General features: G+C 44.0%; 2 protein-coding genes across 4 annotated transcripts in view; both read right to left on the bottom strand.

Annotated features, from left to right (window-relative positions):
* Window positions 1-430: 430 nt before the first annotated feature.
* LOC310747113 (vomeronasal type-2 receptor 26-like) lies at window positions 431-21,258 on the bottom strand. Of its 2 annotated transcripts, XM_083581447.1 has the most exons (4): window positions 20,992-21,258; window positions 4,121-4,348; window positions 2,913-3,039; window positions 431-1,655 (listed from the first exon to the last, which is right to left on the bottom strand). In XM_083581447.1, the coding sequence occupies exons 2-4, from the start codon at window positions 4,271-4,273 to the stop codon at window positions 757-759; spliced, it is 1,179 nt and encodes a 392-aa protein (XP_083437573.1). In that variant the 5' UTR covers window positions 4,274-4,348; window positions 20,992-21,258; the 3' UTR covers window positions 431-756. The 2 variants fall into 2 exon arrangements, 1 of the variants encoding a protein (XP_083437573.1); XR_014540885.1 differs by lacking the exons at window positions 431-1,655; window positions 2,913-3,039; window positions 4,121-4,348 and adding an exon at window positions 20,011-20,407.
* Window positions 11,092-21,641, bottom strand: part of LOC310747185 (uncharacterized protein) — a 41,177-nt gene continuing 30,627 nt past the window's right edge. For both annotated transcript variants that reach the window (XM_083581545.1, XM_083581544.1), the window contains exons 2-3: window positions 12,746-12,823; window positions 11,092-11,483 (exon numbers count right to left, since the gene is read on the bottom strand). In XM_083581545.1, the coding sequence (XP_083437671.1) occupies window positions 11,197-11,483; window positions 12,746-12,823 (365 nt within the window). In that variant the 3' untranslated portion in view covers window positions 11,092-11,196. The remainder of the gene's footprint in view (window positions 11,484-12,745; window positions 12,824-21,641) is intronic.

The following is a 21,641-nucleotide window of genomic DNA, read 5'->3' as shown; positions in this document are numbered from 1 at the left end:
CAGATATGATATTTTGATTAATATTTTTATTTATTATGATGATATCTGGGTATCATAACCTGGGACCCAGGTGAATGTCATGGCCTAGGGCAGATGTCAAACCCTCAGGTCAGCACAGGACAGTACAGCATGCACCTATGCTCACATTATTGTTATTATTATTATTATTATTATTTATACCCCGCCCATCTGGCTGGGTTTCCCCAGCTACTCTGGGCAGCTTGCAGCATATATAAAAACATAGTAAAACATCAAACATTTAAAACTTCCTGAAACAGGGCTGCCTTCAGATGTCTTCTATAAGTTGTGTATTTCTTTATCTCCTTGACATGTGAAGGGAAGGTGTTCCACACGGAGGGCGCCACTACTAAGAAGGTCCTCTGCCTGGTTCCCTGTAACTTCGCTTCTCATGGTACAAACACAATGTATCTCTGTCACTGTCCTATTGGAAATCTTTTGGAAATCTAACCACCTCTCTTGGTTTTAGCTCTCCGTTTAAGAGCTTGCTTTGCATTTAACTGTTAAGCACTAGAGTTGCAATTATTGTTTTATTTGATTTACATACTACCCTTTATCCAAAGATCTCAACCATTGTGCAAAAGTCAGCTGCTGAAAATACATAATGTACCTTTTCTGGGATGTTTTTCGAGGCAGGCTGCTCACCTACTCATCAAATCATAGTTAATGCTCTAGTAATCCTTACGAATGCATTAATAGTACATTAATAGTGTAGTAGAAGAAAACAAGGCAGAATCTTTAAAACTTTCTCCTAATTAGCTCTCTGCTGTTCTGCTGGGGCCTAAACACAATGATGTAGCATTTAGGGGCAAAGATGCAACCCAGTAACCCAGCACTGGAGGATAAGATGGAGAAAATCTCCACAGCCACCATGTATTTCCCTCTTGTGCTCAGGTAGGTTGGAACAAAGGATAACCACACGCTGCAAAAGACCAACATGCTGAAGGTAATGAACTTGGCTTCATTAAAACTATCAGGTAACTTGCGGGCTAGGAATGCCACGGTGAAGCTGGAAATGGCCAAGAAGCCCATGAAACCCAAGACACAGTAAAACATGGCGACTGACCCTTCATTACATTGCACAAGGATTTCTCCAGTTACTGTGTGCATGTCTAAATCAGGGAATGGCGGAGAAGTTGCCAACCACAAGATACAAATACTTGCTTGAATGAGGGAACAGGAAAAAACAACAGAATGTCCCTGTCTTTTCCCCATCCACTTCCTCATGCTGGATCCAGGCTTTGTAGCCATGAAAGCTATCACTACAGTGATGGTTTTGGCCAATACACAAGAAACAGCCATTGAGAAGATGATGCCAAACACTGTTTGTCGGAGAAGACAGGTCACTTTTCCAGGTTTGCCAAGGAAAAACAATGAAGAAAGGAAGCAGAGCAGGAGGGAGATGAGGAGGATATAGGTGAGGCCTCGGTTGTTGGCTTTGACAATGGGTGTATCCCTGTGCTTAATGAAAATTGTTAACACCAAGACTGCATGAATGGAAAGAAAAACAGCAGCGAAGGCTAAAGTGATTCCTAAAGGTTCTTTATAAGAAAGAAAGGTTATAACTTTAGGCACACATTCATCTTTGTCCTTACTTGGAAATTGCTCTTCTGGGCACATGAAACAGTCAGCCATATCTAAAAAAGAGTAAATTTATCATTTCAGCATTAATTACCTGTTACCTATGGATTGTTCTCCACTCTACCTCTCATCATAGCTGTCAACATTTCCCCTTTTTTAAGGGAAATTCGCTTATTCTGAATAGGATTCCTCGCAAGAAAAGGGAAAAGTTGACAGCTATGCCTCTCATACATCAGTTAAGAATGTAGAGATCTCTCTCTACCATTGGTGGATCTTTCCATAGGATTGCCCCCGATAGACTGGAAGAAGATTGGAGCAAGATTATCGCCCAGCTTTCAGAGCTTTCCTATTTTTAAAATATAGTTCTTGTCTCAAAAAGTGAATCGACATATATGAAACACTCAAGATTTAGGGATAAAAATTAAGGTATGTCTAAAGGTAAGCTTATATAATTTGCACTTTTCAAAACAATGTACAAGCTGAAATACAGCTTACTCCTTTTCCTCTTTGTCAGGGACTAAAACCAATCCAGTCACCTGTGGATGAGTACAGAAATAACTGGTCACCTGTTTAGGGACTGAGTAGGAATATTTGGGGTGTTTCGCTGAGGAATCACCTATTTTAGACTACTCCAAGCACCTCTTGTTTGCTAGCCTTTTGTTTCTTTGGCTTCATTTTTTGTCACAGCTAGATGGCTGTGGGAGTGGGTGCAAGGCAGACTATGCCAAAATAATGAGCACCCCGAAGTACCAGCTTGGTAAAGGGATTCTTCCATATTCACAATTCATCACTGACTGGCATCAAGGTTACAGATAGGTAGCCGTGTTGGTCTGCCATAGTCAAAACAAAAAAAAATTTTCCCTTCCAGTAGCACCTTAAAGACCAACTAAGTAACCAACTAACCAAGAACTAACTTAGTTGGTCTTTAAGGTGCTACTGGAAGGAAAAAAAAATTTTTGTTTTGGCATCAAGGTGTTTACAGGAGTGCTCCTTAGGCTTCACCCTTTGAAACTCAGGGCAGCAGAGGAGGGGTGCAGTAATCGACTGAGCACACCTCCGAATGAGCTTGCAATGTAAAGCATGGATAGAGTCATATTCTGCTGTGAAGCTTGGAACCAGGATGGTGTCACCCTTAGAAGATATTTGGATATACATTCCCTTCTCTCTTCTGCAAATGCTATGCTCACATTGATTTAGCTAATCACATGATAGTATGCACATTGGAGTAAGTTTTCACTTGTAAATAGCCATCTGGCACAACTCTTTTAAATTACTCTGTGTGGATCAAAACATTGGGGTACTACATGACCTACCCTTCTTGTTGGAAATCTTCCCTTCTGGACATGGAGTACAATCATAGCAGCAGAATTTCTTCCCTTCTTTCCTTTTCTTCTCATTGCCAGGGTGGCAGTAGTCGTTACACAAAGAAATAGGCATCGCCTATCCAGACATTAAAGGAGTTACAAAAGGGAAATGGAGATAGATAGAAAGATAGACAGACAGATACTTCTGATGTTGATCTTGGCATATGCCCCAGATCTTTTAAGGACCTAAAAGCATCCCTCTTGGGCAAACAGGGGAACAGCTCTGGTAATACTTATAGTTTAGCCAGCAGATAACTCATAAAGACTGAGTCAAACGAGTATTTGAAGAGAGTGAGTCACCATTAGTTAAGATTCCACATCTACAAACACAGAGAGACAATCTTCAGAGAAGATGGCAAAGATGATGGGTCAGTGAAAAATCTGGACTGGCAATCAGTAATGGGGATCTATCTCTTGTCAAGAAAGGGACTATGGGAATCATCATGCTGAATGGCCAGAGAATACTTTTCAAGTTGCTCAGTTAAAATGAAGCAGCTAGACTGAGCTCAGGCTGAATAGGTAGTCAAAATATAGGAGTGCAATCCAGTTTATCTTGGCTCATAATTAAGTTCCTTTGATTTCAGTACAGCTTAATCCCAATTAAATGGTTAAAAGATTGCAACCAAAGCACCAACTCCTCAATGTAGCTACATTATTATGGTGGACTTCATTGCGTTCATAGAATAATTTTTAAAATGTTTACACACTCAGAAATAAGTGTGTCTGTATATATGTCAAGAACCAGAAAGTATCCTAACACTTCTGATAGTTGCTGCATTGGATTTGAATCTATATATACTACTACCAATCACAGCTATACTAAAATTCTAGCTTTCGTTCCGCACTCTCCAATCTCTCAATACTAATCACTAAGGGAAACCAAAAGAAAAATAAACAAAGAAGAATTCAAAATGAACCAAGGAATCCCTTATCCAGATAATGGATGTATTATCTCTATAGTTATCCCTGTGACCAGTCATTGTTGTTATGTCAGTCTTTGCCAAAAATCATTAAAGGTGGTATGAGCATTATCTTCCTCATGATTATACTGGCCAGAATACTGCCTGGACTAGTCAGCAAGGCAACCCTAGGCTATAATGCCATTGACTGCAGCTCCTTCAGTCCATGTCTTCATCCAGCCACGCCAGAATCCATACCTGGTTGAAACCGCTGTGCCAGACAATTATATCTTCATGAATTATGAGTTCTTCACCTTTGGGAACATCTATGTCAATCCTACCAATTTTCACTCTCTGGAAAGAGTTATTTGGAAATATGATCATGTTCATTATGTCAAAGCCACCTCGCATTTCCCATTTGTCATTGAAGGAAATGGTTTCCCCAGCTGAGTTGTTAAAGGAACTCCCATGAAGAAAGTGATGGAGCTAAGGTATAATAAAGAGGTATATCAATAAATCAGAGAATTCATCTTTTCTGACTACTATCATTTATGTCAGGTAGTGATTTCCACTGCTGTTGGATGACAGTTACCAAGCACTCAACATGGCTAATGGGGATTATGGGAATTCTTCCTGCATTGGATATTCTGACTCCAGTTGGAGGACCCAGGAGAGACTCTCTGGGAAGTAGGAAATGGAAAGGCAACTAACAGGAAGACCTTCCACCACCCTAGGCTGGGTGACTTCTCTCTTTTATGGCTGGGTCTGTGTGTGGATTTTTAGCACCACTGGGCTTGAGAGCTTGAGAGTAGCCCAGAAAGCTGAAGTGGGGTCACTGTGCAGGAGCAGAAAGATGCCCCATCAGAGCACAGTCCAACAGGGAGATGGTGCACTTCAACACCTTGCAGTCAGACTAGTGGTTGGAGTGTTGAATCATCCTGAGCATTTCTGGAGGAATCCTTGCATCCTTGATGTCACCATTGCCCTAGGAAAAGCTGGGTGGGCTATGGAGGAGTGCCCATCACCACTGGGAGGGCTCAAGGACGGGAGGAAGGATGAGAAGTCCCCATCGCAAGAAACAGGCAAGCTTTCCAGAGGAGCCTCAAGTGGAATTCTTCCCAGCCCTCTGATCCCTTTCAGCAGCCAAATCAGATTTTCAGGATAAAAGCTGTTGGTGGAACAAGGATTGTGATGCTCAAGAGTTTTATCTATCTGCTCTACTTTGAAATCCTGAATGACAAATCCTAAGTAGTTTATAGTGCAATAGGAAAATTCGGAAAAGGGGGGGGGACTTCCAGTGGCAGACAATTTTTAAATTTAAAACATGCAAAGACAGTAGCAGTGAGAACAGTAGCAGGACGGGAAATGATGCAGGAGACAATTCCCTTGAGGAATGTGACACAATAAAGCAGGACTGTCACAGCCTTCCTAATAGAGCTGTTTGACACTGAAACAGACTCCCACAGAAGGTTTTTAAGCAGAGGTTGGATGGCCCCTTTCATGGATGCTTCAGTTGAGATTTCTGCCTTGCAGGGGGTTGGACTAGATGAGCCTTGGGGTTCCTCCCAACTCTATCAGCCTATGAAAGAAATATAAACCTATAAAATGCTCTCAACCAATAAGATGGCCAATACCATTTCCTCAGTGATTCATACAGGAGAAAGCTGAATATAGTCTCAACTCCGAGGTTTCCACAACCTGACGAATACTTCTGGGTTTGCCGCATGCACATCCCAAAGTTTACATAACCAGAGGGTTACGTAAAAGGAGGTTTGACTGTACTTTGTTTATTGAAATGAAAGAATATTTTGTTGTAGGGACATTACCTGCCAGGGCTGAAGATCTTGAAGTTCAGCACTGAAACCCTTTTCATTAGTTCTCAGCTTGGATCGAGAAGAGCCCATAATATGCAAAGCATGAGCCACAGCGTAAACACCATTATAAACACTATAGCTGTGGCCAGTCATGAGCACTTCAAACTGTGGTGCAGGGAGGCTCTCTGGTCTCTCCTCTCCAGTACATGTTTGGTCAACATCCATTGCCACATTGGGGTTAGGAAGTACACAGTCAAAGGCTTGCTCCCAAAAGTCCTTCAGAAAACTGTCCTTCTGGGTCCCATGAAGCTTTATGGTCCCAATAAATTCCCTAAACCCCGAAATCTCTTTGGAGTGAACTGTAAAGGAAATTGCACCTTGGAACATTTGAAGACCCCAGCTCCTTTGAATGCCAGTTAATATGAAATCTATCTGGGTTGTTGTAATCCACACCTTTCTCATTGAGGGAGTCTCCTTGTTTCCAGAATCTCGTATAAACATAATAGCCCTAAGCCATGCAATAGTCAAAGATTCTCCATATATAATGAATGTAATAACTGTATAATCTGTGTAACGTGCATAAAAAATTGTGGCTATATCAATAAGTTTCTCCAAGTTATCCCAATGGCTTATGCGTGGGATTCTTTGGGTGAATGCTGAACAGATCCCATACTGAGAAAACAATGGATCCAGTGTCTGCAAGAAATGTTCTCCACTGTTATCATCATCTATAAGAATTCCAACCCATGTCCATTTGAAATACTGGAGTAACAGGATAAGCCCCATATACTGCTGGGTTTCATTTGGGACCAGACAATAAAAGGATGGCCCTTGAGTGATACGATTCCCCTGTGGGGCAAATGAGCCATATGTGAGCTGGAAAAAATAATAATGTGCAAATATTGCAGGGCAAAGTTAGGAATGCCTTTATGTTCCTGATTATACAACAATTATATATATAAACAGTTGTTAGGAGCCTAGAGCTAAATTTAGCACATCTGATTGAATGTCCCAAGTATATAAAGCATACAATTTCATCATCATAAAATCATAGAATTGTAGAGTTAGAAGAGATCCACAAGGGTCATCTAGTCCAACCCCTGCAATGCAGGAATCACAACTAAAGCATGCATAACATTTGTACCAAATGTTCATTAGCAAAATGTTGGGCAGGAGAGAAGAGAATCGATTGATTGCATCTCTATCTCCAATGAGATATTTTTTTCTCCAAGCTGCTCAAGGTGGCGTTTATGGTTCTCCCTGCATTTAATCCCCACAACAACCCTGTGAGGTTTGTTTGTTTGTTTGTTTGTTTGTTTGTTTGTTTGTTTCCCACCCATCTGGCTGGGTTTCCCCAGCCACTCTGGGCGGCTTCCAACAGAATATTAAAATACAATAGTCTATTAAACATTAAAAGCTTCCCTAAACAGGGCTGCCTTCAGATGTCTTCTAAAAGTCTGATAGTTGTTTTTCTTTTTGACATCTGGTGGGACGGCATTCCACAGGGCGGGTGCCACTGCCGAGAAGGCCCTGTGCCTGGTTTCCTGTAACTTGGCTTGTCACAGCGAGGGAACCGCCAGAAGGCCCTCGGCACTGGACCTCAGCGTCCGGGCAGAACAATAGGGGTGGAGACACTTCTTCATGTATACTGGCTGAGAGGCAGTGACTGGCCCCCAAGGTCACCCAATGAGATTTTTATGGCCAAGTACAGATTTGAACTTGGGTTTCCTAGGCCCTGTTAGTCTGACACCCCAAACACTACACAGCACAGTCTCTCAAACCATCCTGGATACAATTTGGATTGTTTCACTGGGGCAACACTCTGTTTAAAATCTTGATTGTCCCATTACCCTTGCCCTCACCAAACTCTGAACCCCCTTCTGTTCCAAGCTCCCCAACATTGCCCTCATCTCTGTTGTTGTTGTTGTTTTATCGGTCGCTTCATTACCAACATAACTCAAATGACTTACATTTTACTGTATAAACAAAAACCAGCACACACAAAAACAAATAAAAAATCTAAAAGGCAACCCTATTTTTAAAAGGCAAGCTTAAAACACCACACGCACTCAAGGAGGCCATAGTTAACTAAGAGCCAAAAAATAAATGTTAAGGAATAAGGGAAGAATAAATAAAATATCATGAAACTACAAAATCAAGTTCCGCATAAGAAAGAAGCGCCTACATCACTCTCACACACAATCTCATGTACACATAGAGAATTCCTACCTGTGGAACCTTATAGGAACCTATAATATCTGCTATAAGATTAGAGGTATCAGAGCCAAGTCCGCCAATTATAGCCATGAGCTTTTTGTGTCGGTCACACTGGTAGTTGGGAACAAATTTATCTGTTTTGAAGAGCACATCCAAAGTGGTACGATAAGTCATCCTTGCATCGTAGTAGCTATCATAGATATGGAATCCAAGTGTGACATTGGGTAGGAACTTCGGATTCTCATTGATTTCGTTCACAGCAAATGCCAAAGCAAGGATGTGCTGGTAGAATTTTGTCACCATTCTGCATATAGAGGTAGAATTTGTTCATCCCTTTGTATAATGAGTATGTTTCCTGCTATCATATCACAATATTGGTAATTTCTAATAGATTATATGGAGGGGGGGTTGGCCAAACCTACACACACACACGGACAGACACACACACACACACACACACACACCACACACAACATTCTGCCATTTACAGAAAAAATATATTTGTGATCTGAGCAGCTACAAAAGATGCAGAGCAAACGAAGCAATTTCTTACTCTGGAACATCAAGCTGGTTCTGAGAAGGATGTTCACTGAATGAAACTTCATGAGAATGGTAAACTAACTGAGAAGCAATTCCACCAACGAAGAGAGCTCCTGGCTGGAACCACTCATGTGGAACAGGGTGGGGATCGTTTCTGGGACACTCCAGAGTATCTACTTTGTACCCCATAGGAAGCAACAAAGGTAGAGTTATCAGAAGCCACAACATCTAATCACCAGAGCATCCCTCTAGATTGCGAATCTCCTCTGTACAGAAACAGAAACTACCAGACTTAACAGTCTACATAGGTTGGTGGCTAATTCTGCTAACACATCTCTTAAGATAAATACATCAGCTATGTCTTTGACTGAAACACCAATGCATGCCTTAAGTGCTAGCAAGGTTAGCTGATGTAAGGTGGAAAAAAGGGGAAACGTATGAAAGGAAAGTGACAGAGCCCTGCCCGCCTTTTCACCTACTCTCAGGTGTACATTGCTTGGGGGCGTATTTATATCAATTTTCAGGTTTACTGGTTGATCATTTTCTAGTAACCTCTGGCAAGTCTTTGGAGCTTTGGGCAGTTGGAACAAATTATAGGGGCTTCCATGATCCTAGGAGGCCAGTGATTAGCCCTTTACCATTTGAGGGCTGTTCCTCAACCCCACCCCCAAAGCAAATCTGTTCATTCCTTTTTCGAGATCTGATAATGACTCTGCACTGTTCCTTGCAGCATTATAATAATAAGTAGCAGGTGGCTAAGAGATCCCCATGGGAACTGCACTCCAGAAAGGAACAGAAATCAACATGTTCAAGGGCGGCATTTTGCAACTACCCTTTTAATATGAATGGCATAAGCTTTCTATCATACTATGGCAGAAGAAGAATACAGGACATTCCATTTGCTAATCTAAAAAGTGACAGGTGGCCCATGCCCCATTCACCAGAAATTTGCCCCCAGATGGGATAGATACAGTAGGATATGCTTCATCTAGTGTTATCATTACATATTATCTTTACAGAACCCCTGTGATGTACATTAAGCTGAGAGATATTGAGATTTTATTTATCTATAGATGAAGCATGGAAATCATTGAATCCAGGATAGGCTGAAGAGAAAGGTGTAGTATAGGCTGGAGAGCTTGCGATGCTGAGGAAGGCGTGTGCATCATTTTTCACTCTGGGATTTCTCCTCAGGCCTCTGGGTGAGCTTCATGGTGTCATTGATTCAGTCAGAGTAGGAAACTATCACCTGGCTGAAGGCCAAGAGAGAAACCTTGCTGCTGTCCTTCAATACTTGGGTGTTCACATGCTGGCCTTCAATGAGGGAACTCGACAGAGGGCCTTCTCAGTAGTGGCGCCCGCCCTGTGGAGCACCCTCCCATCAGATGTCAAGGAAATAAACAACTATCTGACTTTTCGAAGACATTTGAAGGCATCCCTGTTTAGGAAGGTTTTTAATGTTTGATGTTTTATTGTACCTTTAATTCTGTTGGGAGCTGCCCAGAATGGGTGGGGAAGCCCAGCCTAATGGGTGGGGTATAAATTATTATTATTATTATTAATCCACTGAACAGAAACTTCACTTGTATTGAGCCCTGTGACCAAGCCGGTGAGCATTGTCTGTGCTTGCTGAAGGCTGGTTTCTTCGCAGTGCAATAGAAATTGGCATGGGGACCATTCGCCTTGTCTTTTTAAGTTTCCGGTGGGGGTTAGTATGAGACAAAAGGAGAGGCAACAGTTATTAGATTTAGAGATACCTGATGGACAGGCAGGATTTAGGAAATGGTAGTTTTGGAAGGAAGGACAAGCAGGAGCATCTAGAAAGGGCTATGATGATATTCTGATGAACACAGGAATTCTTGACAGGGTTATTCTGAAGGGTTTGCCTACCTTCTGTATTTTTCATACATTCTTCACGGCGGCAGCACATTGTCCTTTTGCACTCCTTAAGTGTGTTATTTTTAAATATAAAGCAACTTAGAAATGATTTTAAAATCATTGAATGAAGAAATGCCTTGGATTAAAACCTCTGCTTTCCATCTCAGTCCTTCAATTCTTGCTTTTGTCTGCCATCCGTTCGTCTCTACACCCTTTGATTCTCCCTCTCTCTGACCCTCTTTCCCATGCATATTTTCTTTTCCTTGAATCGTGGAATTATTGAGTTGGAAGGGTCCCAAGGGTCACCTAGTCCAACCCCCTGCAAAGCAGGAATCTCAGCTAGCTACGTAGCTCCTTAATGTGTGGACTGGACAACCAGGGCAAGGATATTAAAATCTGCCTCCAACAGAACTGCACCACCTGTTCATCTAGGTCAACTGATGCTGGGTAAACATGATCAACAGCCAGAAGGCACTGGTCAGCAAAATGAATTGTTGTCACTCCACCCACCTTTCTTTTTATAGGACAAGCTCTGCTGGGGGGGGAAGACACAAAAATCTGTGCTCGGTTAGAGTCTAAATCCTGGTGAGGAAGGATAGGCTAATAGACAGTTACAAGCCAAAAGCCCCCCCAGTGAACTTCATGGTTATGTGCTAAGCACACTTTGCTTCTACAATAATCAAACTTCAACACGATTTTGCAGGGAGATTAATGCATTCCCCACTTCTTTCCAGAACCCACCCACCACCTCAATCAAGTGATCACATCATGAGATATCTGTGAGTTTGCTCACTTTTATTCAGCCTTAGGCCAAACATGGATACATGGAAATTATTTAATCTGGGATAGGCTGAAGAGGTTCTAATGCTGAGGATGGGGTTTGCATCATTTTCCACCCTGGGATTTCTCCTCAGGCCTCTGGGTGGGCTCCACGATGCCTGCTGTGGGGGTAAATGTACAGGAGTATGAAGTGCCGTTGTTCCAGTCAGAGTAGGGGATTACCACCTGGCTGAGGGCCAAGAGGGAATCCTTGATGCTGCCTTTCAAGACTTGGGGATTCACATGGTGACCTTCAAGGAGGGCATTCTTCACCCACTGGACAGAAACTTCACTTGCCTTGGGCCCTATGACCATGCCGGTGAGGATTGTCTGTGCTCGCTGAAGGCTGCTTTCTTTATGGTTGGCGCGATAGAGGTTCTCATGGAGACCGTTCCCTTTGTCTTTTTAAGTTTTGGGGTGGGGAAAGTATGAGAGAAAGAGAGAGGCAACAGCTATTAATTTTAGACATACTTGATGTAAAACATTTATGACACCATTTAGTGCTGTTTATTTTCTGCTGGATTCTCTGACAAACATTTTTAATCTGTAGATAGAGGGTGTAAATCCTTAATGAAAGCTTTAAGGAGCAAAGGGGATTAACTGAAGTTCTTGTGTGTGTGGACCTGAGTAGGAAGATGTGTGGCACATACATGGGGCTTCCTTGAGCTGGATGAGGACACGGTGGGATAGTGGAGATTCCAGGAATATTTACACAGCTCCTTTCCCCAACATGTATAAAGAAAGCGCCCAGCACAAAAAGCATCCCAGCCTTCCCAGAGAAGGTATTGGTGTATAGGCTGGGTTTGAAACCAAGGATAGCTAAAAACTTCCCATATCCAATGATACCATCTCTGCACAGTTGCTCCTGGAGCAGCTAACTAGGTACGGAGCTCCTTAAATGTGTGGACTTGGCCACCAGGGCCATGATATATAAATCTTCCTCCAATATAAGGGGACCATCTGTTCATCTAGGTCATCCTATGCTGGGTAAACATTATCCATAGGCAGATGAAAGTTGGAAGGATCCTTGGCTGGAGGTGGGAATGGTTTTTAATGGGGGTGGAAATTATTGTGGGAGACACCTTGGCCCCTGCAGGGTACACATTCTTTCCTTTCCTTCTCCCATTGTTACTTTCTGATAAAAACATGCATTTAGTATTGTTCAAGAACGGTGAAAACCTTTCTGCAGAGATAAGAGGAGAAGTGCTGTTCAGACCTCCACCAGACTGATTGCGGTTTCAAGTTGTGTCTTTAGCCAATACTAGCACCGATATCATGGCAACTGGTGGGGAAAGTCTTATCTCAACAGGCCATAATGGAAAGCAGAAATAAATTTCTGAATAAGGAGGAAGCACTCTTGAAATGGTCAGTCCCTGAGAGAATCTTAAGCAATCTGGAAACAATCATCCCTCTCCTAAACCATGCTTTTCAAAGGAAAACTACGTCCCAACTGTGTCGAGAGTTTTTACCTTCAGGTTCATTGACTTTTGTTTCGGACTCAGGGAGGGATAATCGACAGAAGGTCTGGTTCACCGCCCAAATGACTTGTAGTGCAACTCTGATTGATGATGTGCTACCAATGCAATGCTTGCACTTATGATTCTGGAGGTGTTACCTGATTGGCCACCTGCCTGCCACGTAATCATCATGCCTTCGGGGACAGAGCCAGAGGCAGTGCACACGAATATTACACCTAAGGGAACAAAATAGACAGACAGACAGACAGATGAAATTCCTGGTTTTTTAATGACTTTATATTACTGTTTTTATGGTTTTTCTGATATTGCTTTACAGTTTTTATGTTGCTTAGTGCACTGTTTAAGATTTAAGCAGCTTAGAAATGATTTAAAAATCAGCAAATGAATAAATGCCGTAGGTTAAAACCTCTGCTTTTCATCTCCGTCCTTCCAGTCTTGCTTTTGTCTGCCATCTGTTCTTCTCTACACCCCTGTGATTTTCCTTCTCTCCAACCCTCTTTCCCATGCATATTCTCTTTTCATGGAATCATAGAATTCTGGAATTGGAAGGGACCCCAATGCTCATCTAGTCCAACCCCCTGTAATGCTTACTTACTTCCTTCATCAAAACCTTTCTAGGCATTACAAATATAGGGCATCCTAAAACATTTAAAATATATACAAATAAACAGCCATGTAGAATATATAATGATGAGGAATTTCACTGGGATTTCTTCCCGCTAAATAGTGCCATTTAGCACTCCAAGAGATACTATTAACAAAACCTCACCCCCCCCATGCAGTTAATTCCAGGTTAATCAGATATTTTCATTGTGCCCAAAAGGGGGGGTAGCATGCATTTGCGTAGCAGGTTGTAAAATGGACAGTAGAAAAGGATATGTTCTACTGTGTCCGGCACATTCAAAGAACATCCACAATGTCTATCATTTCTGGGGATGTTTAAAAATCTGCCCTTGACAAAAGCTGAAGGAAAAACATTCAGTTGAGCTATGATAAAGGTCCTGCTTTGGATAGAAATTATTATTTTTGAGGTATGTGACCCTGTTATCTCGGGAGAGCAAATTATATTTACACCTGGCTTGATGTTGTTTCCCCCCAATGTACTTTGATCTGTTTTGACTATTGCAATAAATATATTGCTCACTTGAATTATACAAGGGTTTCAAGATCTGATTTGAATACCAATAGATCTGATTTTCCTATGTAAGAGTTGGAACTTCTGGATTTATCAGAGTCCATACGTAGGTCAGAGAGTAGACTCAAAGGTTGGCAACAAAATGGAAATGCAACCAGTATTTTATAGTGCTAGCCCACACCCAATATTCCACCGTGTGTATACCTAGTTCTGCAAACCTTGTCTCATACATGATTGAACTTGGGAGCCCCAGGAGACGTCTGAAGACAGATGTGAGGGTGATCCGACTGAGACATCTGTCACCCCATTGATCGCCAGGGCTGATCTGACTGACCTGGCTGGCTAGGCAGGTGCCCCCTGTTTCATGTGAGTCCCTCCCTAAGTTGCACGCTCGGTGGAAGAGGAAGACCATCCCAGATAGGACTGTAACATTCTTCAATCAAGGCAAAGGAGTCCCACAAATGGTAAGAAGATCTTGGCCCACATTTTAGGATTCAGTGTGAATGTGGGCCACCAGGCCTGCTTATATAGCATCCTGGGAGACTTTGGTGAGATATGTTTCCCATCAATAGCTCCACCCAGACAATCCAAGAAGAGGCTATTCTGTGAGGTTCTCAGAAAGTCCTTCCAGAAACTTGAGTGTAATTATTTAATTGTTATTATTTAATTTGTATACTACTCTTCATTAGCAGATCACATGCAGTTCAGAACATAAAAGTTCAACATGAGAACATAAAATATATAATCTTCCCTTATCTTCTGTAGAGGACAAGATGCAGAAATAGCAAAATGGAGAAGGAACATTGTGACCTTAATTCTTTGCTGCCTTGTGATGAGGGAGCACTGATTGGCTAATGTTTGTCTGAGCCCCTTATTCTTGTACAACATCCCTATATGTGGAGCTGGCACTTTTACCAGGGCTACGTAAGGTACGTTCTGCACTTGCAAGGAATTGGTTCTCTCAGCAGCTGGCACCACCACTTTCTTGTTTAACGTTCAAGGATTTTGAAAGGAGACTGGTTTCTTTGGGCCTGTCTTACTTAAAACCAGTGCAGCAGAAGACTGAACTTGCTCTGTTCTGCCCTGGCAGGTGGGCAGCCAATGGTCTTTCAGCTGCGAGGCATCCCCTCTCACCTGAGCAGGCCTCTCATTGGCCAATTCAAAGTGCAGGAGCTGGCGGGAACTCCACCTGGGACATGTCAGCAACATGCTTTAAGCAACTGATGCATTCAGCATGGCAGGGTTATTCCAAAGGACGTGCCTCCTTTCTTCATTTTTCACACCAGCTTCACAGCAGCAAGACGTCCCCAAACTTTATCCCAACTCATTGATCATATTATCTGAAACTACATGAGGCTTTCCCAGAATCTTTCCCAGAATTCTGCTTTCTGGTCAGCAACTATTGCTCCTCTCAATGACACATGTTCCCCAAGGAGTAGAGGAGCCCCTGTCTTGTAACATTCACATTCATCAGTAGGGGTAGAAAAACTGCTTTAAAAATGAATCTGTAAGCCTCCTCAATAACTCTAACTCCTCTCTCTTTTATATCCAAGTTACAATCCCTTCAAAGGTTTAAATGTCATGGTTTCTCCCCAGAGAATCATGGAGGCTTGCAGTTTGGCAGGAGTTCTGAATATTATCTGTTAGATTCTCTGACATTTCAAATCTCTACAGAAGACCATGGGTCATTGTGCGTGTGGCCCCAAGTAGGAAAATCTGTGGCCCGTTAGGCTTACTTGAGCTGGATGAGGACACAGTCAGATAGCGGAGGTTCTACAAAAATTTATTGAGGGCAGAAGGTGTTGCGGGCTTTTATGTCTCAGTGGCTGCCCTGGCAGGTGGGCTACTAGAGCCCTTTCAGCAGCAAAGCATCCCCTCTCACCCAAGCAGGCCTCTTATCCTGCCAGCTCCCCAGGTGTCATGGGGAACTCTTGGATGGCTACCTGACCATCTGTGATCTGGCTGCTTGGGGACGGCGACCAAGCATGAGGATCTGCAACAGCCACCCACTCGGAGGAAGGGGCAAGCGTCCATTTCCCAACATTATATGGAAGACACCCAGCATCCCAGTCTTTCCAGAGAAGGCATTGGCATGTTCAGGTTGCTGCACAGGCTGGGTTTGAAAACCAAGGAGAGCTAAAAACATCCCCCTTGTGGGGATGTTTAGGAGACAGTGCTACCTCGGGTTACATATGCTTCAGGTTACAGACTCCGCTAACCCAGAAATATTACCTCAGGTTAAGAACTTTGCTTCAGGATGAGAACAGAAATCGTGCAGCCGTGGCGCAGCAGCAGCAGCAGGAGGCCCCATTAGCTAAAGTGGTGCTAATAGTTTCAGGTTAAGTACGGACCTCCAGAACAAATTAAGCACTTACCCCGAGGTACCACTGTAATAGGCAAGGAAATATTTGTTAAGTAGTATCCTTCCTTCACTTATGCTAGTGAGTGATGTAGCAGAGCAAATCCCCTCTATATTCACGGAAGCTAGTTGGTAGATGTTATGTACTTAGTTGAATAGGATCCAAAATGCAGCAGTCTGATTGGTCCTAGAACAATAGGATCCAAAATGGAGCAGTCTGAGTGGTCCTAGAACAATAGGATCCAGAATGCAGTAGTCTGATTGGTCCACAGGAGCCACCCAACCCAACTCCAGGTGGAAGTGAATCCGCAACCTGATTGGCCTACAGGAGAATCCTAGAATTAGCCAATAACATGGGGCAAATTGTGTAAATAATATATATAAAGCAGACGTTTGGGGGGAACTTCCATTCCTCGCCTATATGAGCTGAATAAAGAGCATGAAATCCACACTCGACCTCGAGTATATTTCACTAGATTTGTTTGAATCTCTACAAAATGACTAATCCAATCTGACTTGCCTAGATGGATTATTCCTGGTGTCCCCTTTTCTCCCTCTTAAAATACAATAAAGAATCACGTCTGTCTTTAAAAGTATAACAATAAGTTTACTCATAAGTTATTCACAGTACACATCCTAGAAGGCAGGCTTTAAGCTTCAGGTTGCAAACATAGAACGTGGCTTACATCCTTTGTGAGGATGGGCCCAAGTGCTGCTGGCTGAGAGCCAGCAGACAACAAAATGGTTGCGAGAATGAACTGAGAGTTAACTGAGACAAGATGACTGCGTGACTTGCACTTTTATAGATTCATGCCCATCTGCTGAGTCACTTACAGGGGGAACAGGAAATTAAACACCCGCCTGACAGTGTCCACTCTAGGAAGCAAAGCATGTTGTAATTGACTGTACTGATGTATTACATCCCACACCATATCCCATAACCTCTGCACAGTTACCTAGGTAGCTCCTTAAATGTGTGGAATGGGCCACCAAGGCAAGGATATAAAAATCTGCCTCCAACAGAAGTGCACCACCTGTTCATCTAAGTCACCCTAGGCTGGGTAAACATTGCGTGACCAGGTGGCGACCTTCCCAGCCCCCAGGGACAACCAGAAAGGAATAATGACTCATGACAACGTGTTATGGAATGGAAATTTGGCCACAACTTTATTAACCTTTCAAATATAGGAAGACCTTGGCTTAGGCATTGGGCGTGTATCCCTCCCAGCCCCCCAGCCGGTGGAACTAGGGCTCCTCAGTGTAAATGGGATATGGGGGTGCCCCGCAAGACACATGTGTACGCAGGCAGCCCAACCCATATCCCCTCATGCAGGGTAGGTCACTGACAATCTTTCAGTGTATGGCCAGTGACACCCTCCTGATGTCAAGCCCCCTTCCCAATCTCAATGTCAAGTTAGCACCCAGGGAAGATGGGGAGCCAAGGGACTCTTCAAAGGGACGTGGGCTAAATTGCAGCTACGCTACAAAGTGAAAGGTAGCTGCAATCCCATTGCCTCTTTAAGACCAGCTTAAGGAACAATCCGTGATGGGTTAATTGCTTCCATAAAGAAAAGGGGGGAAAGTGCATAAAAGGTCTGACTTGAAAATTCATTTTATGCACACCGCCCCCTGTCGCTCTGCAGGCTTCCAAGGTAGCTGCTTGAAGCCTCCAGAACGCAGCGGGGACTCCCGCCACGCTCCGGAGGCTTCGGGTTGCCTTCACTGAAGGCGACTGAACGCACCTTGTTTTAGAGGGGGAGAACAAGAAAAAAAACTTTATCCCCTGCTCTTTCTGTCCCATCCCCAAATATGGTAGTCATGACCCAACCGGGCACTGTGTTGATACGGAGCTGCCACACATTCTTATCCTCCTAATTTTTCTCAATAAATTCTGCTGGCATTATTTGCTTCAGTGATTTCCTCCTCCACTTTACCGTTTGCCTGTGGTGGTCTAGTGAGGACATTGTGACTGAACTCTGTCACATTATGCTTCCTCTATCACTAGCTAATACCAGAGAGGTTTGGAGCACTATTACCACATCACGTCATTAAAGTATTGGTTGGGCTCAGACCCAGAACACCCTTAAAGAAAGGATAAGAACATAAGAATAATGTTTTGGATCAGCCAGCAGCCCATCTGTTCCTCCATTCTTTTCTTACAGTGGCTAATTAGGTGCCTATGTGGCAGCTTGCAAACACCACCCCTGCCATTCCCAACAACTAGTACAGTCATACCTTGGATCTCAAACACTAATTTGAGATGGAACGACAAACTTCTTAAATTTCCCAGGGGCAGGATTTTTTTTTTAAGTCATCAGCAAGGGTTTTTCAAATTTAATCATGCTACCCTCCCCAACAAACAAAAAAACCACCCTTATTTCACCACCAGTAACCCTTGTTACACACTCATTTCCAACGTAGCCCAGCCAGCATAACCAATGGCCCATCAATGAGAATGGAATATATAGTTCAATAGCACCTGAAAGGCCACCCCTGCCGCTCCTGGTCTCAGAGCTGCCCCCTTCCTGCCCTAAAGAGAGGCGCCTCCTCACACAGCCCCATGGGGGCCTGGGAAGAAGATGTCCCCAGACTTGGAGGCCCAACGGAGACTGGCCAAGGATGAAAGTGAGGCCAGCATCTTACCCAGGGAGCAGCAATGGCAGCAGTGGGCCCTGCCAGGCCTGCATGGAAGAAAGGCTCTCCTTCAGGACTGGGCACTCAGCTTCCAGGCAGGCATTGCATACAGCAAGCACAATAAAAGCCAGCATGGTGCCTGCCTCCCTGCCCAGCTTCCCACTTGTCTGTCCATTCCCAACAGCAATGGCTGCCAGACTGGCCAGCTTGGCTCCTTGCCCACTTGCTTGCTTACTTCAAGGCCGCCTCACCTCCTGGCAACCAGCACCCAATGGCCAGCCCCAGAGGCAGCTTTCGCTTGTATTAGGGTTGCAACAAACAGCTGTGCCCGACTTTGAGAGTCAGAAATGTGAGAGGACATCATAGGGGGGAGGGAAGGAAAGAGGGACAGAGGCCAGTGTTGCCCGCGGCACCCCTGACCACAATTCCAGGCACCTCAGGGTGCCACGGCACACTGGTTGAGAACCACTGCCTTAAGCAATGGGTGCCTCTCACCCTCATTAGACCATGCAGGCGTGTGTGTCCTCCCCCACCCACCAAATCGCCCATGTAGAGCAAGCGGAGGCCACCGGTTAGGGAGACCCACCCAAGGTTGCTTGCCGAGAGCCAGAGAAAAAGGAAGCTCTCCACCCTTTTTCTTTTTAACCCAACTTCAGGATTTGCCTGCATGGCTTAACTTTGTCCTCTCTCTCTTTGTCTCTACACCCTTTGATTCTCCTTCTCTCTGACCCTCTTTCCCATGCATATTTTCTTTTCCTTGAATTGTGGAATTATTGAGTTGGAAGGGTCCCAAGGGTCATCTAGTCCAACCCCCTGCAAAGCAGGAATCTCAGCTAGCTACGTAGCTCCTTAATGTGTGGACTGGACCAGCAGGGCAATGATATTAAAATCTGCCTCCAACAGAACTGCACCACCTGTTCATCTAGGTCAACTGATATTGGGTAAACATGATCAACAGCCAGAAGACACTGGTCAGCAAAATGAATTGTTTTCACTCCACTCATCTTTCCTTTTATAGGACATGCTCTGCGGGGGTGGCGGGGACACAAAATCTGTGCTCGGTTAGAGTCTAAACCCTGGTGAGGAATGATAGGCTAAGAGAGCGTGACTAGCCAAAAGCTCCCCCAGTGAACTTCATGGTTATGTGCTAAGCACACTTTGCTTCTAATATAATCAAACTTCAACACGATTTTGCAGGGAGAGTAATCCATTCCCCTCTTCTTTCCAGAACCCACTCACCAACTCAATCAAGTGATCACATCATGAAATATCAATGAGTTTGCTCACTTTTATTCAGCCTTAGGCTACATAATTACATGGATATTATTGAATCTGGGATAGGCTAAGGAGGGAAAACTGGGATAGGTTGAGAAAGGGGTGTGCATCACTTTTCACCCTGGGATTTCTCCTCAGGCCTCTGGGTGGGCTCCACGGTGCCTGCTGTGCGGGTAAACGTACAGGAGTATGAAGTGCCATTGTTCCAGTCAGAGTAGGGGACAACCACCTGGCTGATGGCCAAGAGGGAATGCTTGATGCTGCCCTTCAAGACTCGGGGATTCATATGGTGACCTTCAAGGAGGGGATTCTTCACCCACTGGACAGAAACTTCACTTGCATTGAGCCCTATGACCATGCCGGTGAGGATTGTCTGTGCTCGCTGAAGGCTGCTTTCTTTATGGATGGCAGGGGAAAGTATGAGAGAAAGGGAGAGGCAACAGCTGTTAAGTTTAGACATAACTGATGGACAACATTTATGACACCATTTAGTGCTGATTATTTTCTGCTGGATTCTCTGACAAACATTTTTAATCTGTAGACAGAGGGGAGTAAATCCTTAATGAAAGCTTTAAGGAGCAAAGGGGATTTAACTGAAGTTCTTGTGTGTGTGGACCTGAGTAGGAAGATCTGTGACACATACATGGGGCTTCCTTGAGCTGGATGAGGACACGGTGGGACAGTGGAGATTCCAGGAATATTTACACAGCTCCTTTCCCCAACATGTATAAAGAAAGCGCCCAGCACAAAAAGCATCTCAGGCTTCCCAGAGAAGGTATTGGTGCATAGGCTGGGTTTGAAAAAGAAGGATAGTGTTTTTTTGCATTGCCAGATCTCACTGCCCACATTGGTATATTGTGTTTCTTCTAAGTGGTGCTATGTTGATATGTATTTTCAGTAATCTCTTTCCTGCTCAGGAGGTTGCTGGGAAATTAGCGACGCCAGTTGCAGGGTGGAGAGCAGGCCTGCTTTCCGCTTACCTTTCTTCTTGCTGGTCTCTCTTGTTTTCGGTTGAGGCAGGGGTGGGAGTTGCACTGTGCAGATAATATTCTCCCCTGTCAACCAGTCGCTTGTGGAAACGATCACAGAGCTGGATGCGGTGAAGGGGTTATTAACCTCCTCTCTCCATGCAAGAGGCTCAGGGCTTAGATTTCCTGCTGTCTGCCGTGACCAGGTCACTTCCAGTTGTTCCTCTTTGCTCTCTGAGTTGACTGCCACACAGCTGATGAGAACTGGGGCTTGGGGGTAGGATGAAAAGTATGAGGGGAGTTCCTGAGGAGTCTGGGAATGCAAAAACCCATGTCAAGTCTCAAGTCTCCTCCCACCATTTCCCTCCCAGCCTGCTCACAGAATCTTATCCTGCTCTGCTTGCTTCTCTTTCAGCTCTACAGGTAAGTGAGTCCAGGCTCCTCATTTAGCTCACCTGAGAGTTCCTGTCAGTCCCTTTCCTTCCCTTGAACAACTCCAGCACCTTCTACCATTGCTGAATAATCCCAGTTCTCTATTGTTTTTGGAACTTGCACCCCTTTAACTAATGTGTTTGCCCATTCCCCAGATTCCACGCTGGATCACTTTCAACACCAGTGTGCCATAGAGAGATTTACAGCTGGTGGCACAAGTAATCAAGCCA

The sequence above is a fragment of the Podarcis filfolensis genome (assembly GCF_964270895.1).
Source record: "Podarcis filfolensis genome assembly, chromosome: 13".
Taxonomy (NCBI): domain Eukaryota; kingdom Metazoa; phylum Chordata; class Lepidosauria; order Squamata; family Lacertidae; genus Podarcis; species Podarcis filfolensis.
Note: the sequence above shows the minus strand (reverse complement) of the source record. Positions and strands in the feature narration are given on the sequence as shown.

Bases quoted from the DNA above. Each gene is read 5' to 3' on its own strand.
- LOC310747113 (XM_083581447.1), bottom strand. From the start codon at position 4,273: ATGCGAGGTGGCTTTGACATAATGAACATGATCATATTTCCAAATAAC. The intron at 3,040-4,120 runs GTATGGATTCTG...ATGTCTGGATAG, and splicing joins GGCACAGCGGTTTCAACCAG to GCGATGCCTATTTCTTTGTG. The intron at 1,656-2,912 runs GTAGGTCATGTA...ACTCTTTTTTAG, and splicing joins GAAGATTTCCAACAAGAAGG to ATATGGCTGACTGTTTCATG.